At 43.7% G+C, this 13,712-nt stretch overlaps 1 protein-coding gene across 2 annotated transcripts; it reads right to left on the bottom strand.

Annotated features, from left to right (window-relative positions):
* Positions 1-2,332: 2,332 nt before the first annotated feature.
* Positions 2,333-12,436, bottom strand: bbc3 (BCL2 binding component 3). 2 transcript variants are annotated; one of them, XM_085795710.1, is made up of 4 exons: positions 12,103-12,436; positions 10,170-10,557; positions 5,398-5,588; positions 2,333-3,466 (listed from the first exon to the last, which is right to left on the bottom strand). In XM_085795710.1, the coding sequence occupies exons 2-4, from the start codon at positions 10,543-10,545 to the stop codon at positions 3,371-3,373; spliced, it is 663 nt and encodes a 220-aa protein (XP_085651836.1). In that variant the 5' UTR covers positions 10,546-10,557; positions 12,103-12,436; the 3' UTR covers positions 2,333-3,370. The 2 variants fall into 2 exon arrangements, with proteins under 2 accessions (XP_085651836.1, XP_085651837.1); XM_085795711.1 differs by having other exon boundaries at positions 2,333-3,463.
* Between the last annotated feature and the right edge of the window lie 1,276 nt (positions 12,437-13,712).

Below are 13,712 nucleotides of genomic sequence, written 5' to 3'. Positions count from 1 at the left end.
ACACTTTGTTTTTATATACATATAAAACAAAACAGGGACTCGGGTCCTCGACACAGTCTTCCTGTATTACACTCATGGGAACAACATTATGTGAGACAAATTGTCCATAATGCAGTGTGACCCTAACACCCTGAAGTGTATCCAAAATGCAGAGTGAGGGTTATTCAAGGCCTGTTTAAGTACCAAAACATGTTTGGTACTTTTGGTACTTTGATGCTTTTGCTGAACCAGATTGTCATGTTGACCATCAGTGTAAACTCCTGTGGTGCATCTGTGTGTGAGTGTGTGAGCAGCGAGGGTCTTGACCTCCTGTCTGCTAATCCCCGGCCCTCTCCAGATGTGAAGGCAGCGCTGTCTGTCTTTCCACTGTCACGCATGGCCAGGGCAGCTGTTGCCCTGCCCCCAGATCTACCAACATCTGTAAACATCTGCTGGACCACATTACAATAAACTGCTGCTTGTCCTTATCTGTCCCAGCATTGCACAGTGAGATCAAAATCAGGGTTTGAGATCTTCACTGCAGAGAGCTGAAGACACCTGGCTGCACACAGGCTCACTAACTAATTCACTGTTACATGTCAAATTTCTGATCAATACTTCACACTGAGAAATCAACTGTTATATTAGATGCCAAAGATGAAAAAGGATGTGATGTTTAGATTATAAACAATAATCCTGAAGGTTCAAGATATTGTATGAAGCAGGATTATATGACAGTACTAACAAAAAGAGGAATTTTCTCATCATTTCACATCTACTCCATCTAACGTAAGACATGAAACACCAAACACGTGAATATTATTGTCCTTATCTTTATTATATATAAAAAAGAAAAAAGTACAAAATTCATGTAGAAAGTTAACAATAGAAAAAAGTTGAAAAACAGCAAATACACACTGCATGTGACTGACGCTGAGCGCCGCTGGTAGGAGGGAGGCGGGCCCCCGAACCAGGAAGTGCACGCTCATGAGAGAAGCAACCAGGAGAAGAGCAACTGCAAAGTGCTCAGAGCGCCGGGCTGGCCGTCACCTGCAGGGTGAATGTTTCAGTACTTGCAGGAAAAGACGACGTGTGGAGTATCTAACGGCTTATTTCATCAAACGTTACTATGATGATGACAGCAAATATGGCTAAAAACACAGCTAGCAAACTGGTCTACAAGTACAAACACACATACAGTAAACAAGCGTCTACTGTGCTAGCATGGTTTTGTCCTCTGTATGTCCCTTAGCCACATATTAGCTGAACATCTGCAGGCTGTGGTATTGTCATGAGTTTATACATGAAGGCTTTCAAAATGGCCCTGTGTTAAAAACATTGGAAAAACATTGCAGCTAAGGCCAAGTGAGAGTGGTCTGCTGAATATGGCGAAAACAAAACCTGACAAAACACGTGCACCAAAGCCCTCCAGTCAGTTCCCCCTAAGGTTTTTGAGGCGTTCTAAGTGTAATAGGTCAAATACGCCGTCATTTGGGCACTTTAATCCAAAGTACAGTAAATAAATGTAAACTCTGAGCATGTGTAGCACCTGTAGCACTAGCGATGACCAAAATTTACATTAGAAATACCCGGTTGAATCTTATGAAATGGGCTTTAAGTTCAGTCATGTAAAAAAAGCTGCTGAACAAAACCTTTCAGTGTTGTCAGCGAGGCCTGATTTCTTCTGTGCTCTTAAGGGAGACTTGTGGTTCTTTTCCATCTCGTCTGGTACACGTTGAAAGACAATACATCACTATCAGTTCATGTCAGTCCGTGGCCCTGCTTATACACAAACTGTTACAGCATGTACCGCTTAAATGATTGAGCAATGTTTAAAAATGTATTTTTTTTTTCAACTTAGTAACATTTGAAATTTAAATGAAAGTGATGTATTAACGATCAGTGTGTGTATCACAGCTATCATCTTATTCAATCTCTGTTTTAACAGTTACAACTTAATTACAGCTTAATTCATAGTTTTGATCAGGAATGTTGGAAAACAATAAATAATAAAATAACATAAAAAATGAAAACAGACAAACAAAAAAGCTGGACAGCTACTTTCCAAAATAAATTATGCTCTTAATTCGAGCAATTAACATTGTTTTCCCAAGCTACAATGAAAATAATCACAACCGAAGGGGTTATTTTACAAACATCCTCAAATAAGTTTCAACAATCTTAAGATCCAAATCATATATTTTTCTTTAACTCATTGAAAACCATCTCAAATCCACTGGATTTAAATTCAGACTTGCTTTACTGTTGCCAACGGCCGCTCAGGAATACAAAAAGGATCTCCCAACAAACACAGTGAACTCTCACTTTGATAAGTACTTTTCATCAGATCATATTCTGATCACTTAGTTTCACCTTTCAAAAGGATATTTACATGCGATCAAGTCACTATAAACACTGTCAACACAGGCGAGTGAAACCCTGCCAGCTCCCAACACTGGCAGTGTGAGTGTAGTGGTGGTGGTGGTGGTGTAGAGGTATGTACAGTGGCAATTCCCTGCATGTGTGTGTGTGTGTGTGTGTGTGTGTGTGTGTGTGTGTGTTGTGTGTTGTGTGTGTGTGTAGCTGATTGTCCTGGTATAGATTGGGTCTCAGCAGAGAGCTGAGCAGAAAGGCACATCGTATGATGAAGTGAAGCAGTTTCAGATTGGGAGAAAGGTTCACTCTGGTGGAGTCACACCCGACTTTTCCCCTGCGATGCACCCGCAGCTTCCAGTTTCACAGTTTCTTTAGAACAAGGGCATATGATGCAAAATAAAGACAAAAAAACAGTGATGTGCACACATGTGACGAGGGTCAAATTATGCCTGTAAGTATCCGTTTTAACCAATCGGGGGGTGGAGTTCCCACACAATTTATTATCATTAGTTATCAAGTTATTATCAATAACGATTCATTAAACACCATCAGTTGAGTCCTCTGTGGTATTAAAAGGCCTATAATGAAAGGCTTAGTTGCGATGATATCAGTGTACATACTTTGACCCAGGTGAGACATATGCACACATACACTCACACACATGCCTGCTACATAAACAGCTGAGCCCCGAGACGTTGACAAGAGACAGTGAAAGCAAATCGATTTTACAAAATATACAGGTAGGATAGTGACGGTGAGTCCGTCAGCTGCGAGTCCGTACCAGCAGACCGACTGACGGACAGACTGTCACGCAGACAGACTGGCAGGGTCCAGTTTCCACAGGTAGCACCCTGATCCATCCCACAGGTAGACAGCAACAACACCTTCAGCTCATTCTCCCAAATTCTTTGTTCAAGAATACGTTTGATTTCAGGCTGCAACAGTCCTTCAGTCGCAGTCACAAAAGCCCTGAATGTAAAAAAAAAAAAAGGTGCCACGGGGGTGAGACGGCCAACTACGTGAGCCTGTAGAGAGTGCTGAGAGTCTGGGTGACAAAGTTGAGGACTCCTCGGCAGGCGTCTCTCCAGTCCTGCCAGTAGGGGGCAGCCTGCTGAGAGAGAGAGAAAGAACAGGGGCTTCAGTATCTGATCTTTACAGACATGACAGACGTCATCACCCAACTTCATCCACATCGACATATGCAGCAGCAGCGAAGAGAGACAGTCAGTAATCCAGTTCTCAAAGGTACTGAGGTGGACTTGAACTTCCACAGAAATGCTGGAGCTTTCTTTATGAAACAGTTAAGAGTTGAGGTGTCTGATTCTGCTGCAGCTTTTCTGAACACATCAAACATACCAAATGTTGAACAACCACCACCTGAACGCCAAATAACCAACTTGGTCGAAAGGAACAACCCTCGAAGCTGATTATTCAGTATCTCACAAAGAGAAAAGTCGGCCTTGAAAAAAGTAACATGATGTCATTCTGAGCAAGAGAAGTGAGTAGATGCAGTGGAGAGAAAGAGAGACTACACATCAACACTCAACAAGAGGATAAACAACTGTGTGTCTGTGTTAGAGATGCTACTGTGAACTGCCTGAACCTCACGTGCCTGCGGATAACCCTCCCTCCCTCCCTCCCTCCCTCCCTTTTTCCTCTCTGTACAATCTCCATCCCTCCTTCCCTCATTCCTTTTGTTTCAAACTGTTCATTTAGAAAAAGTGTCTGACTGTGCTCTTGGCCCCGACCAGCTTGTAAACAACACACACGCACAATTTCCCCCATTTCCCCTTGAGAATAAAGTATCTGTCTGTCTGGCACACACACGCACAGACACACACAGAACAGACAGGACAGGAGACAGTTCAGTGAGGGCAGCAACCGCAGAAACCTGCTACACATGTTTGCAAAGGGGTTGTTACACCCTCATAAAGTGTGTGTGTGTGTGTGTGCAAGTGTGTGTGTGTGTATGTGTGTGTGTGTGTGTGTGTGTGTGTGTGTGTGTGTGTGCGTGTATGCTCTGTCCATGTCAGAGTGAGAGCCAAGGGTAGGTCTAGGTGACGTCATCTTTGTTTATGTGCATAAGGCAGAACGGCGAGGGAGAGAGAGCAGTGTGTGTGTGGTGGAGGGGAGGGGGGGTTGCTGCCAACTCCTCACGCGATCCAGAGCACAGAGGGGAGGGAGAGGAGAGATAAAGACCTGACAATAAAAGAAGAAAGACAGCAGTGGAGAAACATGCTGTCATTTCATCAGTGTTTTAAAACTAAAAGGAACCAGTCACTGAAATAACGTGCGTGTAGCTTAATGAACAGAAATGAGATGACTGTACTAACAAAGTTACTTAATCAATCTACCTGATGATAAAGACAGTGCAGCAAGAGCAATGGAGACAGAAAGAGTGTGTACAAAAAAGAGAAGGATAGAAAGTGAAATTATAGAGAGAGAGGGTAGGAAGAAAGTCTGTTTAGTGCAGGAAAGAGAGAGACAGAGGAAGGAGTCAGATTATAAGTGGCAGAGAATAAGTGGCTCAGCACAGACATTGATTCACTCTCACACATGCAAGTATTGATCTGTCCTAACTACCGCCTCACCCTCTCTCTCTCACACACACACACACACACACACACACATCTCTGTAATGTGTTCAAGGACAAAGTAAACACTACACACACACGCTAAAAAGTCATTAATGAGCAACTTGTGCACTCCCTGCATTGAGATTGTACATTCAGGTTTGTCCTTTCAGCACTTTTTAGTTTTGATCAGCTTGTGCACAACAGTGAACTAATCATCCACGCATTTTTAAGTCTGGTTTATGGCTCCACAAATGGAGGCCACCGAGCCAACACTAGCCTGCAGCGCAGTTCCTCTGTCACTGTGTGTGTATTTCAAACCAGGATAAATTAAACTGATGGACATGCAGCTAATAACGGCCCATGACGACCATTATATAAACTCATTTTTCGTTTGCAAGAGAAACATAGCTAATTATCAAAAGCAGGAGGAAAACACATGAATAAAGTCAACCAGAGGTCATCTTACCGCTCTGTTGAGGACTCTGGCGTTATATTCGTCTCCAATGGTCCTTAGCTGGCTGGCCAGCTCCAGCACTGCCTCTCTCCTTGGGGATCTGTGCTGCAGTGAAGCCCGGGATGGGTGCTCGTTAGGGGGCAGCAGGTCAGGCAGAGGCCCCTGCCGGCTGGAGGCCTCTTGGTGCTCCTCTCTGTCTGAGTCTGCAGCAGAAAAGGTCAAATAAATTCAGAACATTAGACACTAAACAAAGACATACACACAGTATATTTTGCCTTCCTCAGCATTACATTTTTTACCACTCCATTTCTTCATGCTCTGACTCTGACTATCTCTTGAGAACAAATGTTCAAGTATGAAGAGACAGAGGCCTTTATTGGTACACACAGCCTCTGGTTATGCTTAATTGATTCTGAACAGGCAGTGAACATTAAAAGCCTCCTTGCAAACTAATGTAGACATTTCAAGTCAGGGGGGTCTGTGCTAACACACAGACCAACAACAATTTATTTACCAGCAATCAGCATACACCCCAAAACAAGACAAGAACATAATGTTTTGGTTTCACATGTAAAGTATGCACATGCAAGTTTTTGCTTGCCTTAAGTGGATGGTTTTGTTATATATGCAAAAACTGCATTTTAATTTCAGTCTTGACATTAATACATCGCAACTGTGGCTCGCATTTGTTGTTTAGGTCTCTGTCCTCACTCACACAAACACAAACACAAACACACATCCATCTCTTAAGGAGGTTGATGGGGTGACGGTGACTTATTTTCCTCTTCATGGAACTTGGGAGAGTAATCTCTTAATCTTCTTAATAAGTCTGGTATGGAGAGGTACGGTATGTGTGCACATGGTCTTGTTTGTTGTGTGTTGTGTGTTTTAACAGACAGATACCTGTACCTTCTGTCTGGTTACTTCAGTGTGACAAACAAGGCTAAACCTACTATGGTATGATTTTATAAAAGCCAATGTGACTGGCAATTTCTGAGTGTTGTCTGACTGATTTTGTTTCTTCAATCAATTGGATTCTATTTAATGAATAATGTGGATAATATGAATACTACGAATGCCTATTCTATTAGAATTTAATTTAATACTGTTTAATTCACTCAAGGTGATTATTTATCCTAATAATTATATCACACTTTATTTCAGTGTCACTGTGCTGGTTTGACACCACATCTTTCAGGTGAGGACCCTGTTCGTCTACACACCTTTAGGTCCCCAGCTTGTTTTTACTATTTTTGTCCAATCACTGCTTTTCTGTGAGGCAACCCCTATTTCCTGCATGGAGATGGTTGCCTAGGGCAACCACAGTTCTAGTTGACACAGAAACAGGCACCCCTGCCAACCACATGCATTTGCTTTGCTAGGAGGATTAAACTGATCCTTTAAAGATGCACCTGACTAGACGGAGAGACAGAAACAGAGAGAGACAGAAAAGAGAGAGCGGCAGGGAAAAAACAAACAAACAGGAAACCCTGGCTTGTTGCCAAGGTAACTCTAAGGCAGCACTCCTGGAGACGTCTCGGTGCGATTGGCTGACAGAGCGGGGGGCCGGGCTGTGATAGGGTGGACCAGGGGAGAGGGGGCGGAGTAGGGGGCTTGAACCTGCCTGTGACAGGCTGACACGCTGACAAGGTAACGGAGAGACCCCCTGACCAGTATGGGAGCCAGGAGAGACCACGGGGTGGCTCGTTGTCGGGCAGGAGGGGCAGCATTAAAAATCAAAACAGACTAAATCAGACTAAACACGGGAGGCTGGAAGCTTAACGGTGAGCTGGATAACTCAACAACACAAATAACCAACTGACTGTCGGATGAAACAATTAACTTACAAATGAATCAACAGACTCAAATTAATGACGGAATAATTACAGAAACAGGCTGCCTAATAGACAACCATTTAACACATATTATCTTTATTGATTTATTCTGTTTTTAACTAACCCACTGAGTGAGCAGCAGACTAACAGATTAATTAACTTAGCGGACAACAAATTGACTGACTGTTGACTTGACTGTGTGATTAGTTTGACTGACTGGTAAGATGATCAACTCACTTATCTGACTGTTTAAATAACAAACTTAACAACTTTGTGGCTGGATCAATGGTTTACAAATGAGCTCCCTGAGAAAGCTGCAGTCTGACTGAATGGCCTCAGCTGCTGCTGCTGCTAGGGATAACTGACTGACCGACTGACCGACTGCTTTGGTCCTCATGGTGGAGAGGTCCTGTGACTCTGGTCCTATCTGTTGGCAGCACCTGGAAGTTGCTTGATGTCCTCTCAGATCATATTCTCCATTAATGTTTATCATCTATCATGGTGTCATCCTGATTGTCCACGCTGTGAATCTACTGTGTTTCTGTGCACACAGCATCTGCTGCATGCCTGTCCGTCCTGGTGGAGGGATCCCTCTTCTGTTGCTCCTCCTTGCCTGACTATCATTCAGCCCCTTGAGGAATTTCTTTTTGATAGAGGGCTAAATAAATTACATTTGACTTAACTTGACTTTTTGCTGCCTGGCCGAGCTGCTCGGAGGAGGAGGAGGAAGTGCTGCAGATTTTTTCTTTCATGCAGCCAGTGCATAGAGGACAAGTCTGAACATGCCTCAGATGAACAGCTGACTTACAGCTGAGAGTGGAGGAGGAGGAGGAGGAGGAAAGGGGGGAGGGCTCATCTGTTTACATTACTACAAATCTGTCACAACACAGCGGCTTGATGCCAAATGTAAACTTGCTTTTCCTGTAACCTGCTGGGTTACTGCTGCCTCCTGACTTTCTCTTTTAACACTTTTGACTAAAAAAGGTTCAGATTTACTCTACCTGTTTCCTCAGTGAAAACTAAACACACTCAAAACCACAAGAGCCAAGTCCAGTCATAAACAGCAGCTCACAGACATTTTATAGCCCCCTCCAGAGTGCCAAAAGTCAGATAGGCTTCTATTCCCAAAATACTGTAATTACTAAAAACAACAGGAGAGAGAAGCAGCCCAGTTAATAATTATTTTTTTTCACAGTGAACATTTGATAAACAGGTCCAAGGTCCACGAATATGAAATAGCTCTCTGCTTTTCAATTAATTCCTAATTTGAGCCAAATGAAAGTAGTATTTTTGTTTCATCACTGTCGATGTAACCTCCATCTAATCACCTCATTAAGTCAAGACAGACACAATATACAGTAGCCTACTTTGTCTGACCAACAAAACCGGATAGATTAGTTTTCCTGTCTGAGCTCTGAGTAGCTTCATGACACACAAGGCTGCTAGTACAAGGCCAATCTACAAAAGGCTCACATGTTTATCCCTGTGACAGCTGGAACACATCCCCACTCACTGTACTCCCCCTCCACCTGTCCCCCATCAACACTGCCCAAACAGTCTCCTGTCATGGAGATACGACCATGGCTGCAGCACACACACATAACAAATACTCTCCTCCTAACCTTGATGTTTACTAAAGGGTGGAGGTCTGAAACTGTGCTGTGTGGCTGTCTGAGTCATATCTAACGTTCACACCAGCACCTGCACCCACCGCGGCTGTAATCTAGCATCTGTGCAGCGTGTTCCTGCAGAGGAGCCTGACAGCACTGGCCATAAATCTCTGTTGGTGCTCGCTCTCTGGCAGGCTAGATTATTACTGAAGTAGCCTACTCAGATACAGATCTTACAGAAGCTGGTGTTACATTGCTCCTGTCTCTATGAAACCAACCCATTTGGTTGTAATGCCAAGAGGCAACTGCTATTAATGTGTCATTTCAATTCTCCTCAACCCTATGTTGGGCCACTTCAAAATAGAGGTTCCCGCCTCCCAGCATCCTTCACCTTTTCACATCAAGATGTGAACCCCCAATTCCTACCTCCACTGGCCCAGGACCTTTGATGTTACCAGGCAATATGAAAGGAGGAGTGCTTCTCTTCTTCTCAACAGGAGTTGCTGCTCTTATATACTTGACCAAACATAAAACGTTTCCAACTGTGCCAAAATATTGATTCAATTCAGTAATACTTGAGCTCTGTTGTTCTGTCTCGTTGTACTCAGATAACTTGTGACTTGGTGTTAGACAAAGGATCACAACTTTGTTCACCTCCCCCATGTCACATGTGGTTGGACCTAGAGGCCATCATCCATTTAGCCATTTGGTCACAGTTCCTTTGTCTTCAGCTATCTAGCCATTGTCTGATTTCACACACACACACACACACACACACACACACACACACACACACACACACACACACACACACACACACACACACACACACACACACACACACACTTTCACATGCACACCTGCACATAGTGTCTGTAGATTCTTTGAATCTTTGCTGGTCTGTTCAACGTTGTATGAAAGTGAATCTTGTCAACCTCTACGCTGCAGAATCACCAAATCTCTTAACTTCTTTTACTATTATTAAGGTAATTTTGGTTATAGTTATTAAATCAAGTATTAATTAAGATTCTGTATTAATAGTTAGTATACCTATATGAGACTAAATTGTATAAATATGCTATCTTTTGCTCAGAGGTGGATTTAATGTAAATTAAATCCTAACACTTTCTGTAGTAATTTTCAATATTTTGATATTAATATTTTACTAATTTTAATAGCCAATAACACTCACGAGTGCACAGTAAATAGTGCTCTCTACGTGAGGTAGAGCCCAACATTTATGATGCCCAGGCATGAAGCACAACATTAATTGGCGGTAAGAATCATAACCCACTCAGAACTGTTTTATGCTAATTATAATTGAATTTCACTATCTTACCTGATTCCGCTCTTGAGAAGGCACTGGGGGTTAGTGCGCCTCCACCCCTCTCTTCCCTCTGGCGGCAGAGTGGCGAAGAAGGAGGCGTTGGTGATGGCATTAACGCAGGTAATTGCTGGTGCGTCTGGGTCTCGTCAGGCAGCGGATATGGCAGGTAGAGAGGTTGCAGTGGGTGCAGGTGGTGGTGGTGAGGGTGGAGGTGGAGGGCGCTGGTGCCGGTCCCAGAGCCAGTGGTGACGGTGGTAGTGGTGAGCAGGCTGGGCCAAGTGTGGAAGGGCCGAGGCAGCTCCATGCGGCAGGTGTTGTGGGGAGGAAGAGGGCCGTTTCCTCCTCCCCCAGTTTCCCTCACGTTCTCGATGGTCTCTGCACGGGCCATCTCAGTAGTTGCCTAAACCACACACAGAAAACATTCAAAACGTTTATACAGTATATCCACACCTATCCACACCCATAGACAGAGGGTATTGCTGCATCAAAACATGCTTTATACACAAGTCAAGTGTTAGGTTACAGCATGGAAATTATTAGACAATTGATAGAGAAATTACTGGCAACTATTTTGATTTTAATCACTGGTTTCAGTCATTTGTTAGAAAAATAGAGCCAAATACAAGTAGATGATTGGTTACTTTTCTGTTTGAGGTTTTTGATCAAACAAAACAGGAAAACTGAAGATGTCACCTTCAGCTGAGTAAAATGTACAGGCAATTATTTGGTGTTTTATAACCAATAATTGAAAACATTTAATTAGGGTACTGGAGATATAAACATGAATTTCAACACAGATTGAAACTAAATAATAATAAAAAAAACTACGTATTTGTAGACTATTATGAAACGCACAGCTGCTGAAATAAAATACACTGGGGAAAAAATAACATATTTACTCGACAACAGGTTCAAACATCGAGGAACTCACGTGTATGGTATGGTAGCCTACATTTCACACTCACACTGCAGGTCTAATTTTAGCTGCACTCCGACTGTTTGACCTACCAACCCACATCCCGCCGCTGACCGCCAGGGGGCAGCGGCGGACCCACCACCACCACCACCACCACGAGACCTGTGTTTGTAAACAAATCCGTGCCACTCGAGCACGAGGAAGCGTACACGCACATGTGCGCGCGTTCACACATACACACGAGGAGCAGAAGAGGCGAGTCACGCGAGCCTCTGCAGTTTAGGATGATAAAGACGGAGAAGCACCGACGGCCGGTCGTTCATCAAGTAGAAAAAACGGTACGGACCGTCAAGTGTCACTGACGAAGCGGCGGCGCCACAAACACGTCGACAAACACCACTTTCCACATGAACCAGCAGAAAATCCTTAAATTTAACCCAACTACTTGTTGACAAACTCCGCGGACACACTACCGTAAAACACGTCCCCGCCTGTCCTGTTACCGAGAGTGGACGTTTTCCCAGTGTAGTCTAATTTGTTGTAGTGGGTATAGACTGCTTTTTAGGTGGCTACACTGTTCATAGTGTTAGTGTTAGTTCATAGTTTTGTTGTAGTGTGTTTACTGAAATATTGATGCATTATTAGTAGCCTATTGGTATAGCTGGCATATTATTATGCTTTTCCCAAACTAGCAAATGTTAACTGTAGTGTGCGTGTGCGTGTCGAGACATGTCACAGAGATAAACAGCCCGCTGACCAGAGGAGGAAACCTCTGACAGTGTGGAGGAGCCGTGTGTAACGCTGTGACTGTGTAACAGAGGGTCAATTAAAGTTAACCTGGGGAAATTATTTAAAACAAACAGGTAATACATGTTACAAACATTTATAACACATGTTAATGTAGCCAAAGTTTAAGGCGCATGCAGCTTCTCCTCCTCACAGCTGGACAGATGATGCAACTGAGCGCTGCCTGCCACAGTGAGCGGCCGCTGCTGCAGCCCCGGTACAGTCAGAGCAGCACTTACTTACTGGGTCTATGTGACGATCCGTGGTGAGGCCGTGTGCAGGTCCGAGCGCCGGTGACAGCTGAACATCAGAGAGTCAAACGTGCCAAAAACAAGCAGCTGAGGCGACAGGTGATGGGAGCACGAGGTGTTCACGTCCAGTCCGGAGGAAATGTTGGCTATAGCCGCCCTACGTCACTCCATGTCAAATGTCCCGGGTTAGATTGTCTCGGTTATATTGGTGTCAGTGTCTGTCTCGGGTCAACCCATCAAAAACAACACAACGACGCGCAGCCGATGACGGGTGGAGGATACGGCAGCGGGATGACGGTGTCTCAGCTGGTCGTGCTCTCAGGTCTGAGCTGAGCCGAGCTCCTCTCTGCTTTTACAGGATCTCTGTCAAGACACAGGACTGAAGTCAACTTCCGGTGCGGGTTTTCAGAATAAAACCTCTAACCTGCGGAATGTGTCATTCCTCTGAGAAAAATGTCTTTTCATTTGTCAGGTAGGCTATTGTTAAAATGTTTCCGTTTGAAAGACGAGGCAAGGTTTTATATTTGAATTAAAAGACACACGTAAATAACCACAGAGCTTAATTAATAAGACACACAATGTCTAAGGACTAATCCTCATCATCTTCACAGCCCTAAAACAACCAAAACGAGACACACACATTAATGCATGCATGTGGCCTCATGTTCATGTTATCGGTTTTACATGATGTGTATGCATCTCACATCAAAACAAAAACACTTGCACCTTACAATGTTCAAAACCAAACATAACATTCAAAATGTTTGGTCAGATTGTTGTATATTATGCATATTAAGTTACATCAGCTAAGCCTAAACCAATTTATTTACCACGCACCAATGTGCAGTGTGTTTTAATACCAGTTTACTAATTCTGTTCTGCTTGATGCGCGTCTTTTCGCAGCCAGTAAATACTTTTATTTTGAAGGCTCGATCATCACGGTGTTGTCTGAGCAGCTTGACTTCCTTCACCTGACTACCCCGCCACAACAAGTGCTGACATGCTCCCCGACAGGATGCTGCTGTATCAATTTCCCTCAACGCCCCCTCCCTCCCCTCCTCTATTTTTCTTTCTTTTTCCCTCTCTGCTTGTTTATTGCAATCAGATCTAAGATTTTCTTCAGGATGATAAAAAGATAAAAAATTTCTTAACTGGGCTTCCATCTAGTCTTGTCTTTTTGCCTGTCTTTGTTGAGCATCTCAGTACACCAAACGTTGGTGTCATCAAAAAAAGGCCTTTCACTCCCTCACATCCTGTATTTCTCCTCCTCTCAAGTCACAACACATTTCCTCCTCAAACTCACACAGACAGGAATCAACAAAACAAACCCCTCATCTGCACACAAACACCCCCCACCTCTCCCCGCCCCGGCCCCTCAGCTGGCCTTCCCCCAGTTTCCTTCTCAGCTTGACACATCTGCAGCAGCTGTAAACCGACACAATGGGATCCTGTGTGGAGTGAAGCTGAGTCGACATTTAGTGACACTATTTATGACACGTGCATCGAAAGTACAAGAAGAATGTCAAAACCACTGGTGCCTACGATCACTGCTGACACTTGTCATTTAGTTCTGCATATGATTCATGAATAAAGCTCTCTTTG

The sequence above is a fragment of the Trachurus japonicus genome, chromosome 13, assembly GCF_045865225.1.
Source record: "Trachurus japonicus isolate A0001 chromosome 13, Traja_1.0".
Classification (NCBI taxonomy): Eukaryota; Metazoa; Chordata; class Actinopteri; order Carangiformes; family Carangidae; genus Trachurus; species Trachurus japonicus.
This window is presented reverse-complemented; position numbering and strand designations above follow the sequence as displayed.

Bases quoted from the DNA above. Each gene is read 5' to 3' on its own strand.
- bbc3 (XM_085795710.1), bottom strand. From the start codon at position 10,545: ATGGCCCGTGCAGAGACCATCGAGAACGTGAGGGAAACTGGGGGAGGA. The intron at 5,589-10,169 runs GTAAGATAGTGA...TTTCTGCTGCAG, and splicing joins CTTCTCAAGAGCGGAATCAG to ACTCAGACAGAGAGGAGCAC. The intron at 3,467-5,397 runs GTAAGATGACCT...TCTCTCTCTCAG, and splicing joins CCAGAGTCCTCAACAGAGCG to CAGGCTGCCCCCTACTGGCA.